General features: G+C 41.6%; 1 protein-coding gene across 1 annotated transcript in view; it reads left to right on the forward strand.

The window, feature by feature from the left end:
• The window catches only part of LOC309866575 (uncharacterized protein), a gene marked incomplete at its 5' end in the record, with an annotated part of 28,616 nt that extends 6,896 nt beyond the window's left edge, over positions 1 to 21,720 (forward strand). The window contains 3 exons of the mRNA XM_082734417.1: positions 12,893 to 13,000; positions 13,289 to 13,445; positions 21,566 to 21,720. Of these exons, the coding sequence (XP_082590543.1) occupies positions 12,893 to 13,000; positions 13,289 to 13,401 (221 nt within the window). The 3' untranslated portion in view covers positions 13,402 to 13,445; positions 21,566 to 21,720. The remainder of the gene's footprint in view (positions 1 to 12,892; positions 13,001 to 13,288; positions 13,446 to 21,565) is intronic.
• Positions 21,721 to 24,806: the final 3,086 nt, after the last annotated feature.

Below are 24,806 nucleotides of genomic sequence, written 5' to 3' on the forward strand. Positions count from 1 at the left end.
CCTGAATGGTATTTTCACTGGTGTAGAACCCTAGGATAACAGGCTTTTTCATAGTACATTAAAAATGTTAGTCTGTTATTTTCTGACTGCTTTAGTTTGTGTTAAAAGTCAGTCCTCAGGGGGTGCCTGGGCAGAGCAGTTGGTTAAGCATCTGACTCTTGGTGTCAGCTCAGGTTGTGATCTCAGGATCCTGGCACCAAGCCCCACATCAAGCCCTGAGTCCAGCCCCATGTCCAGCCCCCAGTCAGGCTCCACAATCGGAGTGGAGTCTGCTTGAGGTTCTCTTCTCCCTTTGCCCCTTCTCCCATGCTCTCGCTGTCTCTCTAAAATAAATAAAATCTTAAAAAAAAAAAAAAGTCAGTCCTCAGTCTTGTTGTTGCATCTTTTTTTTTTAACTAAGATTTTTATTTATTTATTTTGAGAGAGAGAGAGAGAGTATGTGAGCCGGGGTAGGGGTAGAAGCAAAAGGAGAAAAAATCTCAAGCAGACTCCACACTAAGCATGGAGCCTGATGCAGTGCTCGAATTCACAATCGTGAGACCATGACCTGAGCTGAAATCAGCTGTTGGTGGCTTACCTGACTGAGCCAGGCAGGTGCCCCTTACTGTTGCATCTGTGAAGGTAATGTGTCTTTTTCTACCCTGTGGTTGCTTGTAAGTTTTTCTCTGTCTTTTAACTATAAACAACTTGACTATAATGTGCCTTGGTATGGTTTTATTTATCCTTATACTGCTTAAGATTTGCAGAGTTGATCGAATCTCTGGGTTGATGTCTGTCATCAGGTTCGGCAATTTTTTTAGTCATCATTTCTTCAATCCTGTTCTTCCTCTTTCTTTTATTCTGACACTCCAGTTATAGATACATTAGATCTTTTGAGTGTGTGCCAAGTGTCTCAAAAGCCATTTTTTAAAAATTAACTTTTTAACTTTAAACATGGAAACAGAACACACACAAACAGAAAACATGGAAATAGGACTGAAACTGTAAACAAGCTTCAGAGTAAGGAGATGTTACCATTCCCTGCCATTCCCTTTGGTATTCAAAGCAGCATGGAAACAGAATTCGCTGTGTATCTAAGCTATTTATATATATGATGACAAAGCAAGTTTTACATAAGTCATTTTAAAAATCACAATGTAGTATTTTCAATTCCTTTCTCCTTCCTCCAATCCAATTAATGAATCCCCTTTAGGAATTGTTGTGATAGATGCACTTTAGTCCATGGGCAATGTCCTGACCATCACATTATCCTAGTATTTAAGCAAACACTTCTACCCAAATGTTCTGTTGAAAGCCTGGTTTCTGAAATGACTTTTCTCATGGGAATATTCGTATGACCGAACAACCATTTTCATTAGAAATCCATTGTCTGTCTCTCCCCTTCTCTTTATATATGATTTTTAAAAATTATTTTAAGTGGTATTTGAAAGTTATTTGAATTCTTTTAGCCTATTGATACAGGGTACCTCTGAAAGGGGAAAGGCAAGATTGAAAAGAAACCATTCTAGATCTGTTGGCAGATGTGAACAGATTCACCCCTTATATGAATACAAAAAGAGAAGACGATACCACTGCAGCCTGTAGAAGCTGAAAAGGACAAGGGAATAAATTTTCCCCTAGAACCTTGGGAAGGATTTCTGTTGACACCTTGATTATAGTTTGGTAGACTTGTATAGGACTTCTAATCTACATAACTGTAAGATAATAAGTTTATATTGTTTTAAGCCACTGAGTTTGTGGTAATTTGTTACAGCAGTGACAGGAAACTAGTACCCCAGCCTTCCTCCATTTATCCCTGCAACCACACATATTTTTAGATTACAAGGACATGTAGTTGCATATAATGTCCCACTGGAAATGTTGACTCAAAACATCCTGTGTGATGTTGCCTGGTTGTTTGATTTACCTTTTTGATAAACAATAGCAGGTCTATATTTTCTTTTCTTCTTGTTTCTTTCTTTCTTTCTTTCTTTCTTTCTTTTTATGATAGAAGAGGGCACTTGGCCAGCTCAGTAAAGCATGTGACTTTTGATCTCTGGGTTGTGAGTTCAAGCCCCACACTAGGCATACAGCTTACTTAATTAAAAAGTAAAAAATACAAAAGAAATTACCATGAACATTTCCTGATGAAGCTAAGACAAGGTTTTTTTTTTTTGTGTGTGTGTGTGTGTGTTTAAAGATTTTATTTATTTATTTGACAAAGAGACAGTGAGAGAGGGAATACAATCAGGGGGAGTGGGAGAGGGAGAAGCAGGCTTCCCACTAAATAGGGAGCCTGACCTGGGGCTCAATCCCAAGACCCCGGGATCATGACCTGGGCCGAAGGCAGACACTTAATGACTAAGCCACCCTGGTGCCCCAGGTAAGAACAAGTTTTGATTGATTTTAAAGAAATAGGATTTTTATTCCCTTGTGTTACTCTGAGAGATGATTGGTAAATGTTGAGTGGTTTGTTGGTCCTTTTCTTAATGGAGGATTAAAATGAAAAGTTAGGCATAGTCCACTGGAATCCTATCTACCTTTACGATATATGGAGAGAATATGCAAGCAGGGCCTGAAGGTCCGTGCGATACTGAAGAGAAGGTATAGGGGAATAGGGCTGTGAGAGCTGAGAGCTGAGGCAGTGGCTAGAGAAGGAACTACTGGAGTTTTATATTTCCGGTGTGGAGCAATGCCTGCTGATGACCAAAGCCCAGGTAGTTTCTGGATCTGTGTGTGAGAGGCTGAAGTGGGATAGAGACACTTATCGCTGGGAAACTGGTCCTCAAGAATAAATAAATTTCCCTGATTTGTAGCATTTGTTGATTTTTGTTGTATAAATCCTGAGCAGGGCTGATGTTGTTACCAACATGTTACTGAATGAGGAACTAGAAAGAGATAGGAGCAATCAGCTTACAGAAGCTGGAATGAACTGACTTCAATAACTCATCACCGAATATAGGTGAAGGTCCCTGCAATTAAATAGGCATACAATCACAAAGCTGTATTGTTGGATGGCCATCTACTGTGGCTGTTGAAATCTCGGATTATGGCATGAATTTGGTATGGAAGAGGAATGAGAACGAGGTTCCTAAATCTTCATTGAATGAATAAGAGTTAGAGATTGGTCAGTTGGTAAGAATTCGTAAGAAGACTAGGTTGTACAAAAGCCTGGGGTCAGTCAGAGTGGCAGGGAGGGATATTGTCAAGGACGTAGTAGAAACGTTATTCAAATACCTTCAATTAACTCTAGTAGCTGGTCTGTGTAATCTGTATGTCAAGCTCTGCATGATCTAATTTATGTGTTATAAACGAGTAATTCAGGAATTAAAAGTAGTTCATAGTAATTCCAATCTAGCAACAAAGAATCCATTATTCTTGATTCAAAATAACACCTTCCATTTTTTCCTCACTGTATCTCTCACATTATAAAACCTCTTTCCCTCTTGATAAGAGAAAATTTTCCATAATTTACTGATCTAGTAGGCTTTTATTCACTAATTCATGAATTGGGGAACATCCACTTTAGCAGAAAAGTTCACCAAGGAGCTATGCAAAAAAGACCAACTTTTGGTCTTTTGTAGGAAAAAAAAAAAAAGACTTATAGGCACAAGGAAGCAGGCACAGAGAAATCATACTAGGGAAAAGCAGATTGGTTATTGCAAGGTTACTTTCCTTATATGGAGCAAAGGGATGGTTCAGAGCCAGATCAGGTAACACGTGTTGACAAGGGAACTGTGGATTAGTTGCCTAGGCCTCCCTTTTCTGGGAGAACCTAGCACAGACATTTAGTTAAGCAGTGCCTGGATGGCTCAGTTGGGGAAGCATCTGACTCCTGATCTCAGTATCAACATGTGGGGCTCCGTGGAGGGCTCCATAAAGGGCTTGAACTCAGGACCTTGAGACTAAGACCTGAGTTGAGATCAAGAGTCAGACACCTAACTGACCAAACCACCCAGGCGCCCTATCACAAACACTTTTGTTGACAAGATCTAAATAATAAAATACCTAAGTAATAAAAGATTGTTACTTTTGAGAAGAAACTTTTACTATATTATCTAAGAGTTGACAAAGGAGTAAAGAACAGATTCAAAATGAAGGGAAAATCTGGGCAGGCATTCCAGGGGAAAGCCATTTTTAAGTTCCTTTTCACTGAGGGCATTTGCTTAGCCTAGACAAAGAGATCTTTGATTGCCCTATGGGACAAAGGTGACAGAAAAGAGGGCCCAGACCCTTTAAAAGATGAAGTTTTTGTTAAAAGATCCTCCCCAAACTCAGCTTGGTTGACCCATAAGTAGAACAGTGCTTACCTAGGGCTGCAATGGCAGCCCGGGTTTTAATGAAGTCCCAGGCAGTTGTCCAGTGGGTCTGTCAAGGGTGGGAGACAGTGGAAGCAAAAGGGGAGTGAGAGGACACTTGGGTGGCTCAGTGGGTTAAAGCCTCTGCCTTCGGCTCAGGTCATGATCCCAGTGTCTAGGGATTGAGCCCTGCATCGGGCTCAAGCAGAGAGCCCGCTTTCTCCTCTCTCTCTGCCTACCTCTCTGCCTACTTGTGATCTCTGTCTGTCAAATAAATAAATAAAATCTTAAAAAAAAAATAAAAGGGAGTGAGAGAAAAGTAGACTTTTTGACAGGTTTGCCTTGAGTAGGGTGGGTTTGGGAAGCTTTCTTTCCTGGCTGGGTAGCCAGAGAGAGTGGGCTTTTTCTTGGGAGACTTTTGGTATGTGCCCATTGATATTTTTGGATTGGGGACCTTCCCTGTGCTCAGGCCTGGATATGCTGCAGGCAAACAAAATCCCAGGGAACTCGATGCCCAAGGTCACTAGACAGTTTGTCTTTTCTTCAGCTTTTGGTCTTCTATCAATTGCTTTATGGATTTTTCCCAGGTTTATTTGTTTGTTTTGTGATTAGCAGGAGGAATAGGGTGGCATGTGCTTATTTCATCTTGTCAGGACTAGAAACAATTCAATAAATTTTATATTGACTCCATATTATATATTGCAATTTTGTTATTGTCCCAGTAATGTTTTTTATAGCGTTATTTTATTTCTCATATAAGATCCGGTCCAGCATGATGAATTGCATTTAGTTCCATGTCTAATTTCTTTTTTTTTTTTTAAGAATTTATTTTATTTATTTGACAGAGAGAGATCACAAGCAGATGGAGAGACAGGCAGAGAGAGAGAGAGAGAGAGAGAGAGAGAGGCAGGCTCCCCGCTGAGCAGAGAGCCCGATGCGGGACTCCATCCCAGGACCCTGAGATCATGACCTGAGCCGAAGGCAGCAGCTTAACCCACTGAGCCACCCAGGCGCCCAAGGCCAGTCTTTTTTTAGAATGTCTCTCATTGGGTTTGTCTGATATTGTTTCCTCATGATTAGATCCAGGTTATGCATTTTTTTTTTTTAGATTTTATTTATTTAATTGACAGAGAGAGACAGTGAGAGAGGAAATAGAAGCAGGGGAAATGGGAGAGGGAGAAGCAGGCTTCCGGCAGAGCAGAGAGCCTGATGTGGGGCTCGATCCCAGGACCCTGGGATGGTGACCTGACTGGGAGGCAGATGCTTAACCAACTGAGCCACCCAGGTGCCCTAGGTTATGAGTTTTTTGAGTGGAATACAACACATTACAATACAAACACGATGGTGTTTTGCCCTTCTCAGGTTATATCCAGAGGCACCTGATATCTGTTTGCCTGACTGACTGATTGTAGACTCCACACACAACATGGGGCTTGAACTTAAACCTCTTCCAACTGAGCAATTGAACCAGCCAGGCGCCTCTGTTTGCCCCTTATTTTGGTCACTTGCTTAAGGTATTGTATTCCTCTGGTGTATAGGCATTGTTTTTCCTTTCACAGTTAATGAGTATATTGTTGGGGTGCCTGGCTGGCTTAGTCAGAAGAGCATGTGATTCTTAGGGTCATGAGTTCGAGCTCCATGTTGGGGATAGAGATTACTGTAAATAAAGAAATAAATAAAAGCATTTTAAAAAGTATACTATGGGGACACCTGGGTGGCTCAGTTGGTTAAGCAGCTGCCTTCGGCTCAGGTCATGATCCCGGCGTCCTGGGATCGAGTCCCGCATCGGCTCCTTGCTCGGCGGGGAGCCTGCTTCTCCCTCTGCCTCTGCCTGCCATTCTGTCTGCCTGTGCTCGCTCTCTCCACTCCCCCCTCTCTGATAAATAAATAAAATCTTAAAAAAAAAAAATAAATAAAAAAAAAATAAAAAAAATAAAAAGTATACTATGAAGAGAAATTTTTTTTTTTTTTAGATTTTATTTATTTATCAGAGGGGGGGGCAGAGACCAAGCGCAGGCAGACAGAATGGCAGGCAGAGGCAGAGGGAGAAGCAGACTCCCTGCTGAGCAAGGAGCCCGATGTGGGACTCGATCCCAGGACACTGGGATCATGACCCGAGCCGAAGGCAGCTGCTTAACCAACTGAGCCACCCAGGCGTCCCTATGAAGAGAAATTCTGATGCTGAGTAAGTATTTTGTTTCTTATCAAACTTGGCCCATACCCCATGCATCCATAGATGATTCCTGAATCAAATTTTATTATGGTGGTTGTAAAATGAGGATTTCCTAATTCCATCGTTACCTCTAATACTGGCTATCTACTACAAGAAAGAAAGAATATCCCCTTTTTGAAATCAACTTTAGAAATTATCTCTTGACTTCCAGCCATGGCAGAAGATCTAGGTGACCCACCCTAGTCCTCCATATCCTTTTCCCCATCTTTCCAATAAGGTTATATTATTCTTAGTTCCTCCATTAGTTATTGTTGTGACTTAATATACTGACAGTTTTTCTTCTTCTCTCAACTATTTCTGATATCTCTTGATCGTTGGATTAGTGAAATGAGCATCTTGTTGTTCTTGACTTGTCCTTTAGTTCCCTTTCTGTATCCTACTTCCTGACTTTTGTCATGCACACTTCTTTCACGTTACTGAGGCTGTTATTTACATGATGTCTTATAACCTATGTTAACTTACTGTGAGCTTATCCAGTTTCCCATCAACTTTCCACTTCATGGCTTCCTCATTCATTGATGATCCTTACCTGAATTAATTATTTCATGAGAAGAGGGAAAACAATGATACTTAAAATTATAGTATTTGTTGGGGTGCTTGGGTGGCTCAGTCAGTTAAGCGTCCACCTTCAGCTCAGGTCATGATCTCGGGATCCTGGGATTGAGCTCCCTGCTCAAGAGGGTGTGTGCTTCTCTCTCACTCATTCTCTCTCTCTCAAATAAATAAATCAAATCTTTTTAAAAAAATGTTTAAAATTATGGTATTTGTTCTGCACTTACTAGCTGCCAGACTCTACTCTTCTGACCATTCTAATTGTTATAAAGCACAGCTTCAGTGTTTTCACTCATGCTTCTAATGGCTCCCCATTGCCTCACAGATTAAGTTCCAATGCCTCAGTGGTATATCCAGGCCTTTCTGATTATGTTTTCCACCCTTATTTATCTCTCTTATTCCTCTAGATAATCTATGATTCTGGAAAGAGTTCTTGTGTTCTTCAAAAGTTCCCCCTCACCCTTACTTCTCCATCTTTGTTCTTGCCTTTCCTTCTATCTAGATTTTTCTCAGTCCTGTGGAAATCTTTTCCAAGGTGCTTACAGTGGCCTCAGGGTGGCCTACAGGGTCTTACATACTAGGGTTCCATTTCCTGGGACCTCTATCACCAATTGCTTTTTCTCTGTCTCTCATTCTAGTCATACTGTTTCTCAAAGACACCATTCAATCTTCCACATCAGGCCTTTACATTTGCTGTTCCCCCTTCCTATGGCACTCCAGATACCTGCGTGGCTCACTGTCATCAGCTCTTTCAAGGATTTGCTCAAATCTCACATTCTTGCTGAGACCTTTCCTGACCACTCTCTTTGAAATTGTAGCAGCTCCCTCACTCTCCCTATATTCATTCTCCCCCTTCCCTGTTTTATTTTTCTCCATAGTACTTACCTCTGTCAAATGTATAGTATGTGATGTATTGATTTCATTTATTTTCTGTCCCATCCTTACCCTCTGCTAAATAGAGATTCTATAAAGACAAAGATTTGATCTATTTTGTTCACTGCTGAATCCTTACAGCTAGAATGTTGTTTGAAATTTAGCCTACATTCAATAAATATGTTCAAGTATTGAAATAAATTTGTGGAATGAATGAATGATCAAACCTGCACTGTGGTGAATTTGTTGCTGAATGAATGAATCCTCATTTTAAAAGCTATCTTAAATACACACATTTCCCCTTTAGGAAATTTTTGGGGGCACAAAATTTCATATCTTTCTTGCCAATCTGTATTCATTTTATTTCCTTTTCTTGCTTTATTGCATTGGCTAAATCTTTCAGCCCTGTGTTGATAAGAGTGATGAACACAGATGTGCCTGGGTGGCTCAGCCAGTGAAGTACCTGCCTTCAGCTCAGGTCATGATCCTGGGGTCTGGGGATCGAGTCCTTGCTCAGTGGAGAGTCTGCTTCTTCTTCTCCCTCTGCCTCACGAATGAGGTTAGCACCCTGATAAAAGAGGCTCTAGAGGGATCTATTGCCCCTTCCACCATGTGAGGACCCAGACAGGATTTCCCCGTCTCCACAACTGAAAGAAATAAATTTATGTTGTTACCCAATGTGTGGTATTTTGTAATAGCAACTCAAATAAACTAAGACAATAATAATCCCTTAAAATTTTTTAAGCTGTTGCATTTATGATCAGCTGACTTCTGTTTCAAGTCTGGGATACTTGGGGCATCAAAGAAAATCCAGGCAACTAACCACCATATTGTTGCGTAGGTCCCTGGCTGGTCTGCTTTCTTCTCTCAACTTTCAGAGTCATCTTGCACTTGTTTTATATATAGTGTCCATGTTTTTAGTTGTACTGAAGTAGCAGGAAAAATAGGGAAGTAAACTCTATGTTGCCAAAGTACAAGTCCCCATCTTCAATTTTTGCTGAAAGTGTGTGGCTTATGTCTTGCTAAGGTATTGTGGCCAAATCATTTTGTTTGACAAGATAAAATATTCCTATTACTGTAAGATAATTTTTTTCCATTTGATATACCTTAATTACATTCAGAGATGCTTGGTGAATACAACCTCTGAATACACGTAAATATTTTAAGTTTTGACTTAGTGCAGACTACCCCTATTATAGCCACAGATTTACCCCTATTTCATTTGTGAGCAGATATTTGTACATAAAAGTTTACTTGACAAAACATGGTAGTTTAATTCTTCAAAGGCAGTTTACAGGCAGATCTGTTTTGGGGTAATTATAGATGTTTCAAACCTGTATTTGATTTCATGGACAAATGACTAGGCAGAAGAGAAACACTGCCAGCAGGGAGTATAAATCTACATTCAAATAACTTAATGATTAAATTATGCCTTCAACTCTTACTGACAAGAATATCAAATCTATTTCTCATAGTTAAATTGCTTGGCTCAGTAATCTGAAATAAATGGTCTGAGATTGTGAGTTTACATTTTAAAATCCTTTCAATTTAGTCAGAGGGAGTGGCCACATCTCTCTCTCCCTCTCTCTCTCTCTCTCTCTCTCTCACACACACACACACACACACACACACACACTCTCTTTTTCTATGGAAAAAGTATGGCTATTCTGCCTAAGAAAAATTCCATGTTCTAATTTTGTTAATAAATTTCCCTGTGTTGTTCACAAAATTTAGAGCATAAACAATGAATTCCCCTGCACCAAGGATTAGTACCTGTTGCACAGCACAGGTGTGAGACCTCTTGATGTCGCCAATGTCAATCATTGACTGTAGCATTGTGCAATGGTGAGGTGAGGATGTAAAGCTAGGGAAGAAATGTAGGCTTTTAGAATGTGAAGCAAAATTGTTCTGGGATTCTACTGGGAATCACGCATTAAGTTTTGAAATGTCAAGAGGCCCAGATATGAATTTAAGTTAAAGTTTTATAAAGTAATATTAAGTTCTCCTCTTAATGCATTTTCATGCAGTTTTCTTTAGTATACCTTAACACCCCCTAAGCCTGTAGAGCTCCACAATTACTTAAAAATCACTCCCTAAGTCAATATCCTTTCTCTGTAATTTTTAGTATCCTCCAATCTCCTAAGCATAGCTGCAAGTTGAAATGATTTTGGAGAACTGTGAACAAAAATCTAATAAAAAAAAAATGGCTTCATTTTGTATTAGGTAACTGACAGAGAATGACCAGGAACATGGATGTAGGAGTAGGTCAGACAGATTGAATTGTTAAGTATTTTGAACGCACTGTAAATGAGATTTTGAAATCAATATGCCATTTTTCTTGCATCTAATAAGAACTTTTAAGGAGAAAGGCAAGATGGAAAGATGTAATACTGCTTTGGTTTAGCTGCTAAAGCAAATGGAAGCTCTGGGGCACCTGGGGACTCAGTGAGTTAAGCCTCTGCCTTCAGCTCAGGTCATGATCTCAGTGTCCCGGGATCGAGCCCCACGTCAGGCTCTCTGTTCGGCAGGGAGACTGCTGCCCCCTCCCCCTCTGCCTACCTCTCTGTGTCTACTTGTGATCTCTCTCTCTCTCTGTCAAATAAATAAATAAAATCTTTTTTTAAAAAAGAAAGCAAATGGAAGTTCTGTATGTAAAAGTTTCCCAGGATCTCTTGAAAAAGGCAAACTACACTCCTATATAACCTTGTCTTTAGAAACCGTGTTTATAATTGCATACGAAATAATTGTACGTTATATACTATTGCAATAGACATGGTGCTGATTTGCATCTTCAAACACCTTCCTCACTTTTTATTGTTTTAGGGTTTCAGTGGGTTTTTCTATAACAGCGCTTTGTGTTTTTAACATTTATTCTTTTAGGGGCACCTGGGTGGTTCAGAGGGTTAAGGCTCCAACTCTCGATTTCCACTTGGGTCATGATCTCAGGGTCCTGGGACTGAGCCCTGCTGCAGGATTGTGTTCAGTGCAGAGTCTGCTTGAGATTCTTTCTCTCCCCCTCTTCCTCTGCACTCCCCCCACTGCTCTCACACACACGTGCACACATGTACTCTCAAATAAATAAAATATTCAAAAACAGTTTATTTTTTTAGTAATCTCTATACCCAACATGTGGTTCAAACTCATAACCCCACGTTCATGAGTCTGCTCTTCCAACTGAGCCAGCCAGGTGTCCCCCATAACGGGTCTTGGCTGGGCACAAACCTACCAAGGTTTCTCCATCCTTTATTACACTGCATTTAAATACAGGAATCCAAAGCAGCCCTGAGTCAATCTCATGGAGCTGGTATCCTAAGTGTAGCAGGTGCATTTGGTTCCTTACCTAACAGCCATTTCCCTCTTTCTTTTTTTTTTTTTCCTGTTAGAACCCCATGTGTGTTTGGGTTCCACTTTTTCTTTGCTGTCCTTTGCTTGGAGAAGAGAGAAATCCTGGTAGGTTGAAACTAGGTAAGACCCTTTCCCTTAGCCAGTGTTTGGTCTAGAGGTATGATTATCAACCAGTTTGGCCAAGGAGACATGAGAAATATGCTGGAGGAACTTCTGGAAAGGTTTTCCTTGCTTTCAGAAAAGACCCAGGGATGAGGTAATCCTCTTTTCTTCTGCACATTGTGGCTTAATGTGACACTTGAACGACTCTAGTTGTCTAGACTCTAGAAGGAGGTGGGTCACACCAAGGACCGCAGAAGCTGGAAAGGACAGACTTAATGACAATATTGAGCTTCTGAATTTGGAATGCAGTTTGGTGCTGCCCTACACCCAGACTTGTTGATGAGGTGTTACATGTCCTTCTGTGTAGGCCCCTTGAGTCAAGATTCTTTATTACTTATAACCGAAAAGGTCTTGTTAAAATCGTATTATGTCAAGGATCCTTGGCTGTGGAATGCCTTCCACTTAGATAACATAGTCCTTTAAGCAGTGATGTGTATTAATTCATTTTTGCATTCTGGAGGGAATGTAGAAATGCCATATATTCTTTTACCCATTGTGGTAAAGAAAAAAGAATTTGGCAATAATAGCTACCATTTACTGAATATCTACTGCATATGAGGCACTGTGCCAAATGCTTTAGGTCTATTATCTCATTTAATTCTCACAAAATGCCTGGGTATTATTGCCACCATTTTTTGTTTTTGTTTTTACAAGTAAGGAGACTGAAGCTCAGGAATTTTAAGCCACTTGTGCAATATGAAATACTAGTAAGAGGTAGAAAGGAATTGAACAGAAGTCTCTTTTTTTCCTTTTGATAAAACTTATGCTCCTGATTTGTCTGATTCCCTTTTATCAGGCATCATGTACTAGTGATTAAGGATGATAAAAAAAATAATGTCAAAATTGCTTTGTAGCTTTGGAAAATTATCAGGACTTTCTACTCAGGAGAAAAAAAGTGACTGTGGAAGGACTATTGAAAGTAGGCTTCTAAGGGTGCAGTTGCTCTCATTTCCAAGTGGCGAGAAGGAGAGGGGATAGAGATGGAGTCAGAGGGTGGTGGTTAAGGAGTCCAGGTTGCCTGCTCGGGCTGCATCCCTAAATGTGTCCACAGTGCATGGGCTATCGGGCTGGAGAACTGGGATTCGGTGGAACCGTGCTGTTCCTGCTGGCGAGCTTTCTAAGGATAGAAAGTGAGAACGGGATGCCTGGCTCACTCAGTCAGGGGAGCATGTGACTCTTGATCTTGTGGCTGTTGGTTTGAGCCCCACGAAACTTACAAAAAACAAAACCCTTAAAAAAAAAAAGTGAGAGGGGAGAATCAAGTAGAGGGAGGCATCTAAATTGAATTTTCTCCTCCAAGTAAAGGGAGTTACAGGTTGGTGGGGGCGGGGTATAGTATAGGCCCCAGGGATGATCTAGCCAAGATTTCCATTCAGAATTCTTTCTAAGAGAGAAATAGACGCTCTCAGCCCATGAATTCCATGAAATAACCTGATTAATTCTCTCAGAGGTGTCTTTCAGGATGGCAGTGTCAAGCACCCGAGAGCCATTCGAATTTCTGTTCAAGCTCTGAAACAAATGCTGGACCATGATATACGAGAAATAGCTGAACATCCATGTACGTTTCTTCATGTTGCCCGTTTCCATCTCTGTCTCCACAAAATACACTGGGAATGGGGGTAGACTTGCAGATTCTAGCAATAGTACCAAAGGCCAGCCCTCTGGCCTTTCTGAAGTCTCAGAAAGCAGCTGGAAGTAAATGAAACTGGTCAGAGAGAGAAGTGGTCCACAACCCTAGTGTCTTCCCCAGGTAGAGGTCGGATGTAGCTTGTTCCTAGAAGATGGAGTTCTTCCTGAGCCTGAGAGTTCCAGTGCCCTTCCTGACTCTCTGTCTTGTGGATTTCAGGCTTATTTAGCCAGCCCACACCATCACATAAGCCCATTCCTTGCAACAAATCTCTCTTTGGTTCCGATTCTCCGCTTGAATGCTGGTTGACACACAGTGATGAAGAAAAATGAGAAGCTAGAAAAGAAAAAAATATTTTATGCCTGAAGAAATAAAGGTAAGAATGACAGAAGATTTCTCATCAAAATACACAATTGAGAAGCTAGGTGTTACAACATCCTTAAAGGAACAACAACAAAAAATTGTCAATGTAAAAATTACAAATATTACAAGTACAAATACCTTCTGGAAATGAAGGTAAAACAAGTATGTTCCAGATGTACAAAAGTTAAAAGAATGAATCACCAGCAGATATGCAGTGTAAAAAAATAGAAATAGTTTTTAAAAATAGACTTTTAATTTTTAGAGTAGTTTTAACTTCACAGGAAAATTGCACAGGAAGTAGAGTTACGTTATACCTCCTCCATGGCCCCAGTTTCTCCTGTAATTGACATTTTGCGTCAGTGTGATACGCTCATTATTATAAACCTATACTGACAGATTTTATATGAATGTCTGTAGTTAGGGTTTACCCTTTGTGTTGTACTGTTCTATGGATTTTGACAAATGCACATTCATCTATCCCCGATTACAGTGTTACACAGAATGGTTTCACTGCCCTAAAAATGCTCTGTGCTCCCCCTCTTCTCCCTGAACCCCTGGCAACCACTGATCTTTATACCACCTCCATAGTTTCACCTTTTCCAGAATGTTGTATGGTTGTAAGCTAATAGTATGTAGATTTTTCAGACTGGTTTCTTTCACTTAGAAATACACATTTAAGGTTCTTCCATATCTTTTTTGTGGCTAAATAGCTCATTTCTTTGTGTTTTTTTTTAAATGGTAATTTAAAGAAGGATTTTATTTTCAAGTACTCTCTACACCCAACACAGGGCTCGAACTCAGAACCCTGAGATCAGGAGTCACATGCTCTATCTACTGAGCCAGTTCGGCGTCCCTCATTTCTTTGAAATGTAAGTTTTTCAGGCAGAAGGAAAATGATACCAGATGGAAATCTGTATCTTTGCTGGAAACACCAGAAATACTAACTACATGGGTAAATAGACATGATTTCTCAATTCAAATCTCTTCTAAAGATAACGGGCCTTTTAAACAAACAAAAAAACACAGTATGGTGTTTATAACATGAAGTTGAAAAATCTCAAAGAACACAGAAGAAAAGGAAAAAACTCCCAAAGAACTCATGGGGCAAAGAGAAAACAAACTGCAACTCATTTCAGGATGAGAGCATTACCTTGATATCAAAACCAGATGAAGATGTGCCAAGAAAAGAAAGTCACAGATCAATTGCCAAGAAAAGTGTAGCAAATCAAATCTAATGGTATGGAGGGGCACTTGGCTGGCACAGCTGGCCAAAGCACCCAGCTCGGAGTTTTGGCTCAAGTTAGAATCTCAAGGTTGTGAGATCGCCCCATGTAATTTTAATTTTTCCATTTTAATGCCGTAAACTACTCTTTGCAGTAAATATGTGGAGCTCCTCATGTGACAGAAGAGGCATCTGCGAAGACCGTACTTTACTCAGCAAGTTGCAAAAAGACTGGCTGTCTTCCTAGCCCGCCTCAGTCCTCAGTGCTGGAGGATGCCTGAAATGCCACCCTTAGAACCTTATTTTAAGGTCTCAGTCCTTCTCTGTCTCAGTGTCCTGCATTTCAGGAGATCTGATTTGGGGAAAGGTGCAGAGAAGGCCTGCATCTCCAGTGGAACAGGGCGGAAGAACCACAAAGCACGGGGAAGCTGAGAGAGAGACACGGGGAGACGGAAGGAGAGGAGAGGCGGTCGGAGACCAGCGGGGAAGGGAGGTAGGAGGGAAATGAAGAGAGGGGGAAGAGATGAGGGGAGGGGGGAGGGAGATGAGGAAATGGAGGCTGCAGCTGGGAGAGGCAATGAGAAGGAGAAAAATGTCTAACTGCTCCTTCTGCCATTTTGCCTAGGGCTGCTGGAAGGAAGGGGAACATTTTATTTCATCTTATTTTGTTTTAAATTTTTATTTAAGTTCTAGTTAGTTAACATACAGCACAGTATTGTTGCAGGAGTAGAATTCAGTGATTTGTCACTACATACAACACCCAGTGGTCATCATGAGTCCCCTCCTTAGAACTCGTCACCCATTTAGCCCAACACCCCCCCACCTCCCTCCATTGGTCCTCAGTTTGTTTTCTATCATTGAGTCTATTGTAGTTGTTTTCATCTTATTTTATTTTTCCTTCCCTTCTCCTATGTTCATCTGTTTTGTTGCTTAGATTCCACAGATGAATGAAATCATAGGCTATTTGTCTTTCTCTGGCCGACTTACCTCACTTAGCATAATACCCTCTAGGTCCATCCATGTTGTTGCAAATGGCAAGATTTTATTCTTTTTTATGGCTATGTAATATTCCATTATATATGTGTGTGTATATGTATATGTATATCTATATATATCTCACATCTTGTTTTTTTAAAGATTTTGTTTATTTATTTGAGAGAGAGAAAGCCAGTGAGCACAAAGGCAGGAGGAGGGCAGGTGCTTAACCCACTGAGCCACCCAGGCACCCCTACACCGTATCTTCTTTTTTTTTTTAAGGGAGGGGAGTATTTTTTTTCAAGATTTTATTTATTTATTTGACAGAGAGAGTGATCAGAGGCAGGCAGAGAGAGAGAGGGGGAAGCAGGCTCCCTGCTGAGCAGAGAGCCCAATGCGGGACTCGATCCCAGGAGCCTGGGATCATGACCTGAGTCGAAGGCAGCAGCTTAACCCACTGAGCCACCCAGGCGCCCCCCCTACACCGTATCTTCTTGATCCATTCATCAGTTAGTGGACATTCGGGCTCTCTCCATAGTTTGCCTATTGTTGATAATGCTGCTATAAATATCAGGGTGCATATAGCCCTTCGAATCTGTATTTTTGTATCCTTTGAGTAAATAGTAGTGCAATTGCTGAATTTTATGGTTGTTCTATTTGTAAGTTTTTGAAGAATGTCCATGTTCTTTTCCAGAGTGGCTGTACCAGGTTGCATTCCCACCAGCAGTGCAAGAGGGTTGAGAAGGGGCATATTTTAGAAGTCAGGTATGACAGTGAGAGGGAATGAGGGTTTGGTTGAACAGCTCAGAGGAGAGACCCTGTGTATGCCGATGCTTGAAAACATGGGCTCAAGTCCATCTGTCTCATTTTTGAGCTATTTGACCTTGGCAAGCCATTAACCTATGTGAGTCTCGGTCTTCTCATCTGTAAAATTGAGCAGCATACTCAGACCTAGCTTATAGGATTATTGCAAGGACTAGTGAGGTGCCATTCAGTATTTGCTAGTGTGCCTAGGATACTGTAAGTAAATTACAGTTATTGGATAATTTACTCTTTTCTGCAGACCAAGAACAAGTAATCTGAATAGATTCCATAAATTGTCTTTAACCTAGACTCAGCCAAGCTTATTTCTGTTCTTACACTGAGGCATTCCAACCCTAGAAAATAGGTCTTTGAAGGAAGAAAGTTACTGAAAAGGGATCTGGCTCTAGTCTAGTTGAGACTTCCTGCAATCTTGCCCCACATGGCCATTGGAATGATCCTTTATTTTATTATTTTAAAAAAAGATTTTTAAATTTATTTTAGAGAGAGACATGGAGAGCCTGTGACAGTGAGGGGAGGGGAAGAGGGAGAGAATCCTCAAGCAGACTCCCTGCTGAGCATATTTCAAGACCCATGAGATCACGACCTGAGCTGAAACCAAGATGCAGAAACGCAACCGACTGAGCCACCCAGGAGGCCCTGGAATGATCCTTTAAAATGTGAATCTACTTTTTACTTTCCTGTTAAAGTCTTTGAATGGCTTGTTGCCTACAGGATAAGGTGAAAGCTCTTTATCTTGGCATAGAAGGTCCTCATTGACCTGGTCTCTAAAGAGCTTTCTTGCTTCCACATCTTCTTCCCATCCAGTCAGAATATATGCCTCTTCCCATGCTCGCTAGCACACTGCGCATGCTTCTATCCATGGTTATTATATGTGTATGTGAATGTCTTCCCAAGTAACTGAACACAGGACTTGCTTTGCTAATTTCCATTGTTTATTTTTGATTAGGAAATACCTTCACATAGTTTGCAATTAAAAATATATAAAAGCAATATAACAAAAATTCTCTTACCTCTATTTTCCAGATAATCTTTTCTTTCTGGAAGGAAACCAATTAGTGTTAGTAGTATTTTTTGTGTATGTTTCTGGAAATATTTTCTGTGAGTTTGTGTGTATGTATTCTTTCTCCTTTCTTTTGAACAAATGATATATATATTTTAAAGATTTTATGTATTTATTTGACAGAGAGAGAGAGATCACAAGCAGACAGAGAGGCAGGCGGGGTGGGGGTGGGGGGGAAAGCAGGCTCCCCACTGTGCAGAGAGCCCGATGCAGGGCTGTATCCCAGGACCCTGAGATCATACCTGAGCTGAAGGCAGAGGCTTAACCCACTGAGCCACCCAGGTGCCCCACAAATGATAAAATTTTTATATTTTATTTTATTTTATTTTTTCCAAGGATGTATTTATTTATTTCAGAGTGAGAGAGAGCGAGCAGGGGGAGGAGCAGAGGGAGAGGGAGAAAGGGGATGCTTGAGCAGACTCCCCGCTGAGTGTGGAGCAGGACATGGGGCTCAATCCCAGGACCCGGAGGTCATGACCTGAGCCGAAATCAAGAGTCTGATGCTTAATCCACCTAGTCACCCAGGTGCCTCGAAACAAATGACATATTCATAACCGTCCTGTTCTGTGGTTTTTTCCCTTTATATATCTTGACAATCTTTCATATCATGAGTTTTCTCATTCTTTGCCTTTGTGTAGTGTCATTCACAGCTTTATACCTCAATATCTGAAACATAGTTAAGTAAATGATAAATACCAAATGAATGAAATATTGAGTGAATGAAAACAAAAGGACATTTTTGTGCTGCTCTTGGAAATCCGCTGCTTAAGTTACTATATATGGTTTCAACACATGTTATATATATCACATATGATAAATTATACACAGCCTTCTGATTCAACAAGTAGAAATCTTACTTGTCTTACTCTTTACCATCCATTAGAGGGAGACATGACCCTGTTGTGTAAAGCCAATGCTCAGATATTCTAATTCGAAAATATGATCCAACTCCATAGCTGGTGGTCCTTTGTAGAATTTGAGCCCTTAAAAAATCTATCTAGGACTGGAGGTGCTAGGGATGATAAAGGATGTTAACTGCAAGAGGAGAAAATGTCTGGACCAGTAGTAAGGACCTCGTAGTAAGTACCTAGACCAGTAGTAAGGACACAGGTGAACTTGGCCCAGTTACTAACAAGACATTACTTTTGCTAGGTGGTGTGCTAGCAAACCATTCTTAAAAAAAAATAAAGAAGAAGAAGTCCTTCTGCGTATAGTACTTGTGGATTCCCTAAAGAAAAAGACAATACAGTATTCAGAGTGAGCCATGAATCAAAACCCAGAGAAGAGCTGAGAAGTATTCACGTCTATCACTGACCTGCGTGCTCTCTGAAGGAAACAGCACCCTTAGGCTCCTCTCTGGCCAAGTGAAATCCACAGTGTAGCTGCGATTGGTTTAACAATTGAATCGCAAATTCCTCGAGTATTTAACTCTCCAGAGTAGTTAGCCCTCCTGAGCCAGTGGGAACAGATTTTGGCACAGTGCTGAGCTTGCTGGATCTCAGTTATCTTTCCTATAAGATAGGGATGACAAATCACCCGTTACACAAATTCCATTATCTAGTGGACATCTAAGAAGTTTGAACATTTTAAAGCAATGTTTTCCCAATTTTCCCTCATCATAAAATCACCTGGTTGGGGAAAATGTGCATTTCCAGGACCTGTCCCAGGGCTCCTGGTTCAGAGCCTGCTAGATCGGGGAGGAGGGGTCTGGGAATCCATATTCTAAACAAGTGACTCAGGTGACTCATGATCCAGGGATGTGGAAAAACTCTGCTTTAAATCAGGCTTACATTGGGTTATATGTCTGTGGGTCTAACTCACTTCACCATTGGACCTGCCTGAAGAGATATATGCCGAGTTCTGCAACCAGCTCCTGCCAGGGCGTTTAATTCTTGTGTCCGCCACCCTGGGAGCCCAAACCTCTCTAAGCACCACACCCGCTCTTCGCCGCCTCCTCTGCCAAGTCTTCCCCACACCTGTGAAGCCCTTTGTTCCAAGGACAGGTGGATTTTTTTAAAGGCCATCCTGTGTGAAGAACCTACCAGCTGTCAGACAGGTTACAGCTCATCATCATCACATCTCGTGCAGGACATTCTTGTGTTCTTGTTTTTACCGAAGATCAAAGAGGCCAGAAAAGCTTTTCATTCAAGGGGGCACATCTGCTAAGCGGTGGGGCTCCATCGGCCCGTGTGTTCTCCGTCTCCTCTGTAGAACTCCTGTGCCCTGAGCAACTTCCAGCAGCCAGGAAGAATGAGGGACGCCAAGAGAAAGACACAACACTGAACCTGGGCACCTGCAGAATTCAGAGACCGCCCCTCCCACCCCCAACCTGGGAGATCAGCACCTCCCATATCTGAAACTCAGTGAGCTCAGGAAACAAGCTCTGGGGATTAATTTCTCTCTAAGAGGAACCAAATTTCTCTCTAAGAGGATTCTGTGAGGAATCCTTTGAATGTCCACAGAACTCCCCATCTCCACCATTCACTTGTCTCTGATCCTTTGTAACATGCACTGCAGATCATTTCTTGGGCATCGGTCTCCTCCCCTCTGCTAGACTATAAAGCCTCCAGGAGGTCAGCAGTGTAAAGAGAATGGGTGTTGCTGTGACACAGATCTGGTAGGAACCCTCTGCTCTTATTTGTCGTGTGATAGCGGGCAAATTAAATTTCTGAGCCTCAGTCTCCTCATTGGCTATGTGGGAACATAAATAGGGCCTCCCTTGTAAGACAGTTTTGAGGATTACATGAAATAGTACAGATAAAGTGTTTACAAGCTATTGCTGAATGAATGTTATCTCCTCCTCATCTGAGAGCAAATACCTTCAGGTTCTCCTGCGTCTGCTGCATAAGCACTTCGGGCAAGACTCTTCAGCATTAAGAAGGCATTCTCACAAAGAGATAAATGCAGGAGGGCAAGAAGCAGTCCCAAAGAAGAGGGTTTTATGAAAGAATAAACATAACGCTGAGTGTCAGGATAATTTTAAAGTAAAAATAATCAAAGAAGTTGTAACGAGGGGCACCTGGGTGGCTCAGTCAGGTAGCAGCATGGCGGACCCTCAGGGACCTCCTTCTCCCTCAAACCCCACCCAGGGAGGCAGGTTTGGATCTACAGAACAAGTCAGAGGACTAGTGTTCCTGTAAGTGTAAATCTACCAAACTTAATGAAGTTTCCTTACATGCAAAATGGGGATAAAATTACTGTCACAGAGCTGGTGTGAAATCAAAGCATGACATGGCCATGTGTGTGCTCTGTTCATTGTAAAAGCCAATGTCACCTTAGGATAGCAGCTCTCTTGGTAAGTTGTGGCTGGTGGATGGAAGAGTACAGAAGGTGGGAGCAGGCTGAGGAAGCTTCTGGCCTGAACGTGAGCAGAACAGATTAGTGAGCAAATGGCCTGAATAGACAGAAAAAAAAATTGTAGAGATGTTAAAAGAAGTGAAAAAGGGGGAGACTGTAGGGACCCTAGCACACTGGACAACGTCGGTCACCCCTCAGAAGCTATATAAACTGCTTGGAGAAGTTTATTTCCTGGCTGTAATTCCCAGGGAAAAGGGAGATTGCATCATGGAGAAGACCGTTCCTCTCTCTGGTTAGACTCATCAGATAGAGCAATGACATATGTGAACACTCTGTACACAAAGGATGGGGTCTACATTTTTATAAAAGCCATTAAAGCGATGTGCACTTGACAAGATGAGACATTTCTAGTAACTTTCCATGATATGAACAAAGAACTTGAAAATGTCAAATACATTTACGAGAAGTAGAAAAAACTTCAATTTTTTAAAATTCTAAACTCTATGGAAGCAGATGTTCTTATTAGAATCTGTGGCCACTTGAGTCATTTCTGTCTATATACTCCCCCCCTTTTTTTTTTGACCTCCTATTTGGGATTATTACACTGTCTGACCTGTTATTAATATTATTTTATTCTGTGCCAGAAGAGGTAGAGAAGCTGCATTTCCAGAATTGCACTGGAGTCATTTGCGAAATTGCATATTACAATTTGCCATGGTTTCTAACAGTTCTTTAACATTTTCTTTCTCAACAGGGTGTTCACATTCCTGCCAGTGACCTCCAGAGGCGAGTTTCTTTGCTAGCTCACAAGAGAATTGCTTCAATCACAGCTGGGGCTCAGGATAGGAACATAGACTCTTCTGTTGTTTGATTTCAAATGGATACAAATTAAAAACAAATTATGCAAAAGATTTGTGCAGAATTTAAGTACCTTCAAGGAGCAGTTAGATAGGACAAAAACTTATTTGACCTGTATGTTTGCAAATGTCAAAGACCAAGATGGAGACAGATGGGTGTAAGTTATAAGGAGCTGATTATACATGCTAGCTGCCCATGTGGTTCATTTCATCAGCAGGTCAGAGTAACCCTGTCCTGTGGTCTGGGCACTTACCTACCAGGTTAGGGCTACCTTGCTGCTTCTGTCCTTGGCAGCCTTACCAACAGTTCCAGTCAAACCCATGTCAGTAAAGAATAAAGTTATATAAATATGCACACAGATCATCATGGCTAGACAAGAACTTGACAAGACTTCCTTCAGCAATAGCCAGGCTCTACAGGACAAATATGACTCAGTTTACACAAGGAAGATCAAACTCACAGTTATAACAGAGGAGAAAGCAAAGGATTCACAGGTAGGTAGAAAACTTTGCTATATGCCCATAGATGACCTTGCAAAAGAAACGTCGTCTCTCTAAGGCTCTGTTTCCCTATCTGAAAAGCAGGGACAGCCAAAGGCAAGTCATGAGGATTAAATAAAATAAAACTGAGCCAAACCTGGGCAAGCCTGCCCCCCTGTGGTGCCGGGGTTGGAAAGGTACATAAATGTTATGTTCATTTTTATTTCCACAAAAGACATGATCCTAAAAAGCTCTGTCTACCCAAGTCCAATTTTCAAATATCAAATTTTATTTTAGAAACCCTGATTCACGAGCAGCTGAAATAACCTGACATAAAGCATTAGGAATCCCACCTTTCCAATTCATCACCTACAAATGAAGGTGTCACTACTGTGCAACAAGTTTTCCCCTTCTCTCTCAGTAGTTCCTTAAGTTTAAGGTTACATCTCCCAAATCCTCTTAAAACAGACCAATTTATAACCACCCATCACGAAGAAACAGCCTGATCCTCTATCCTCCGGAGCAGGTCAGAGCATCCCAGGACTTAAATCCTCCCAGTTCATCCCAGGCTCAGAGAAGAAAGTGCGACAATCCAAAGTCATCACCCTGCAGTGCTCCGCGATTTGTAGGACTCCTCCCCTCCACATCAGCTTTTGCTTTCTTGCCTTCAACAAGCTTTTGGTTGTTTTGCCTCTTAATGGGATCTTTCCTATAGAACATCTCTCCGCTTTCCCTCTGTTCTTTCCAAGTTGAAGCCTGTGGCAGGTGTTTGTTGAATGTCTGGGTTGAACAAGGTGCGTACCGCCGGTATGATGCTCCAGCTCGGGGACTCCAGAGATATCAGACACGAACTGTAGCATTACCACACAGGCAGCCTGGTTGCCGGGAGAGCGCTGTGGGGAAGGCAGTGTGTGCATTCCTCGGGGCTATCGCTGTCTTCACTTAAGCTCTTGGCTTTGGGCTGGGTAAGACTTCACTGGACAGAGAATGGGCAGGATGAAAAGATGAGGAAGGTGCCTCCAGATGGAGAGGGTTTCTCTCCTCCGACAGCAAAACTGTACGTGCCCTGTGCCAACCTCCTTTGTTTTCTTTCCTAGGTGACATTTAGCTCATCTCATAAGCTCATCTCATTAGTGTAATTGCAAATGCTAGTAGATTAGTAGTACTCATCATATATAACATGATTGAATTTTAACAATCCAATGCTTTAACCCCAAAGGATGACTTGCATGGTGAGGACTTCGGTCCCTGTTATAGAATATTTTGGGAAGAGGAAAGCCTTTCAGTGTCTTACTCTGTAGGGGCTTCCTTAGAGAGGTCAAGAGTGAGGTGGAAAAGAGAAGGGGATCTTCTAACAGAGGCATGGTCCTTAAACCTAGATTTCAGGTTGCTTTTCAGTGTAGACATTGATATTAACTGTCTCAGAGTCCCTTCTTAGTTTTGGAATAAACTCCCTACTCACTGCATTAAATCAGGCAAAGCTTCCATCCCTAAGGTACCATTATCTTTCTCAATCCACAGGGTGAGTCAGAAGGAAATGCACTCACTCCCATTCATTCTCTGCTTTTATTCCCGGCAATGAGGTTTCCTTATGTAACCACTTCTGTGGATGTTTGAGGGTCTTTAAAAAGAGAACATGCTGCTGCCATGAGTGGAACACCTTCTGAAGGAAGCATCACAGCAAACAGAGAACTCTAGTTCTGGGGCGAGCAGACGTTTATCTCTCAGGTGGCTGGAGGCTTTGAGGCAGGGCTTGTTTGTGGGAGATCTAGTGTCCTGACATTCAAGACATCTTCATTTCTGATTGACTGCAGTCATGCGCATGGAAGAGAACAGAGTTTTGGGCTCTCACCTGGGTTCTAGTCTTTCTCAGCCGAGGACTGGCCATGTTCTCAACTGTAAAATGGGGATACTTAATAATAGAATTTCCCTCCTAAGCCTACTGTATAGCAAATGAGGGGTGCCTGGGTGGCTCAGTGGGTTAAGCCTCTGCACTCAGCTAAGGTCATGATCTCAGGGTCCTGGGATTGAGCCCCACATCGGGCTCTCTGCTCAGTGGGAACCTGCTTACCTCCCTCTCTCTGCCTGCCTCTCTGCCTATTTGTGATCTCTCTCTCTCTGTCAAATAAATAAACAAAATCTTTAAAAAAAAAAAAAAGAAAGAAAGAAAACGAGATAACGTGCAGAAAAGTAGGCCATGGCTAAATGCCTAATCAGTGGTAGCTGTCAATGAAAGCATTGGGGCTATTGGCTCCTTCCTATGTGTGGCTTTAGGCAGCTCTGGGGGCCTCAGTTTCCTCATCTGAGAAGGAGGGTCAATTGTACCTGGTTCATGGAGCTCCCATTAAATGAGATGCAGTACAAACACTCAGCATCTTTAAAAAGATTTTATTTATTTATTTATTTATTTATTTAACACAGAGAGAGAGAGAGAGAGAGAGAGAAAGCGAGAGAGGGAACAGAAGCAGGGGGAGTGGGAGAGGCCAAATAGCCCCATGCGGGGCTTGATCCCAGGACCCTGGGATCATGACCCGAGTCGGAGGCAGACGCTTAATGACTGAGACACTCATGTGCCCCCAGATGTATCTTGTTAACAAATAAGTACTTCCAAGTGGAACTGATTTTTTAAAACCATCGCTTAAAATTTTCTTCCGTGCA

The sequence above is a fragment of the Mustela nivalis genome, assembly GCF_964662115.1.
Source record: "Mustela nivalis genome assembly, chromosome: 6".
Classification (NCBI taxonomy): domain Eukaryota; kingdom Metazoa; phylum Chordata; class Mammalia; order Carnivora; family Mustelidae; genus Mustela; species Mustela nivalis.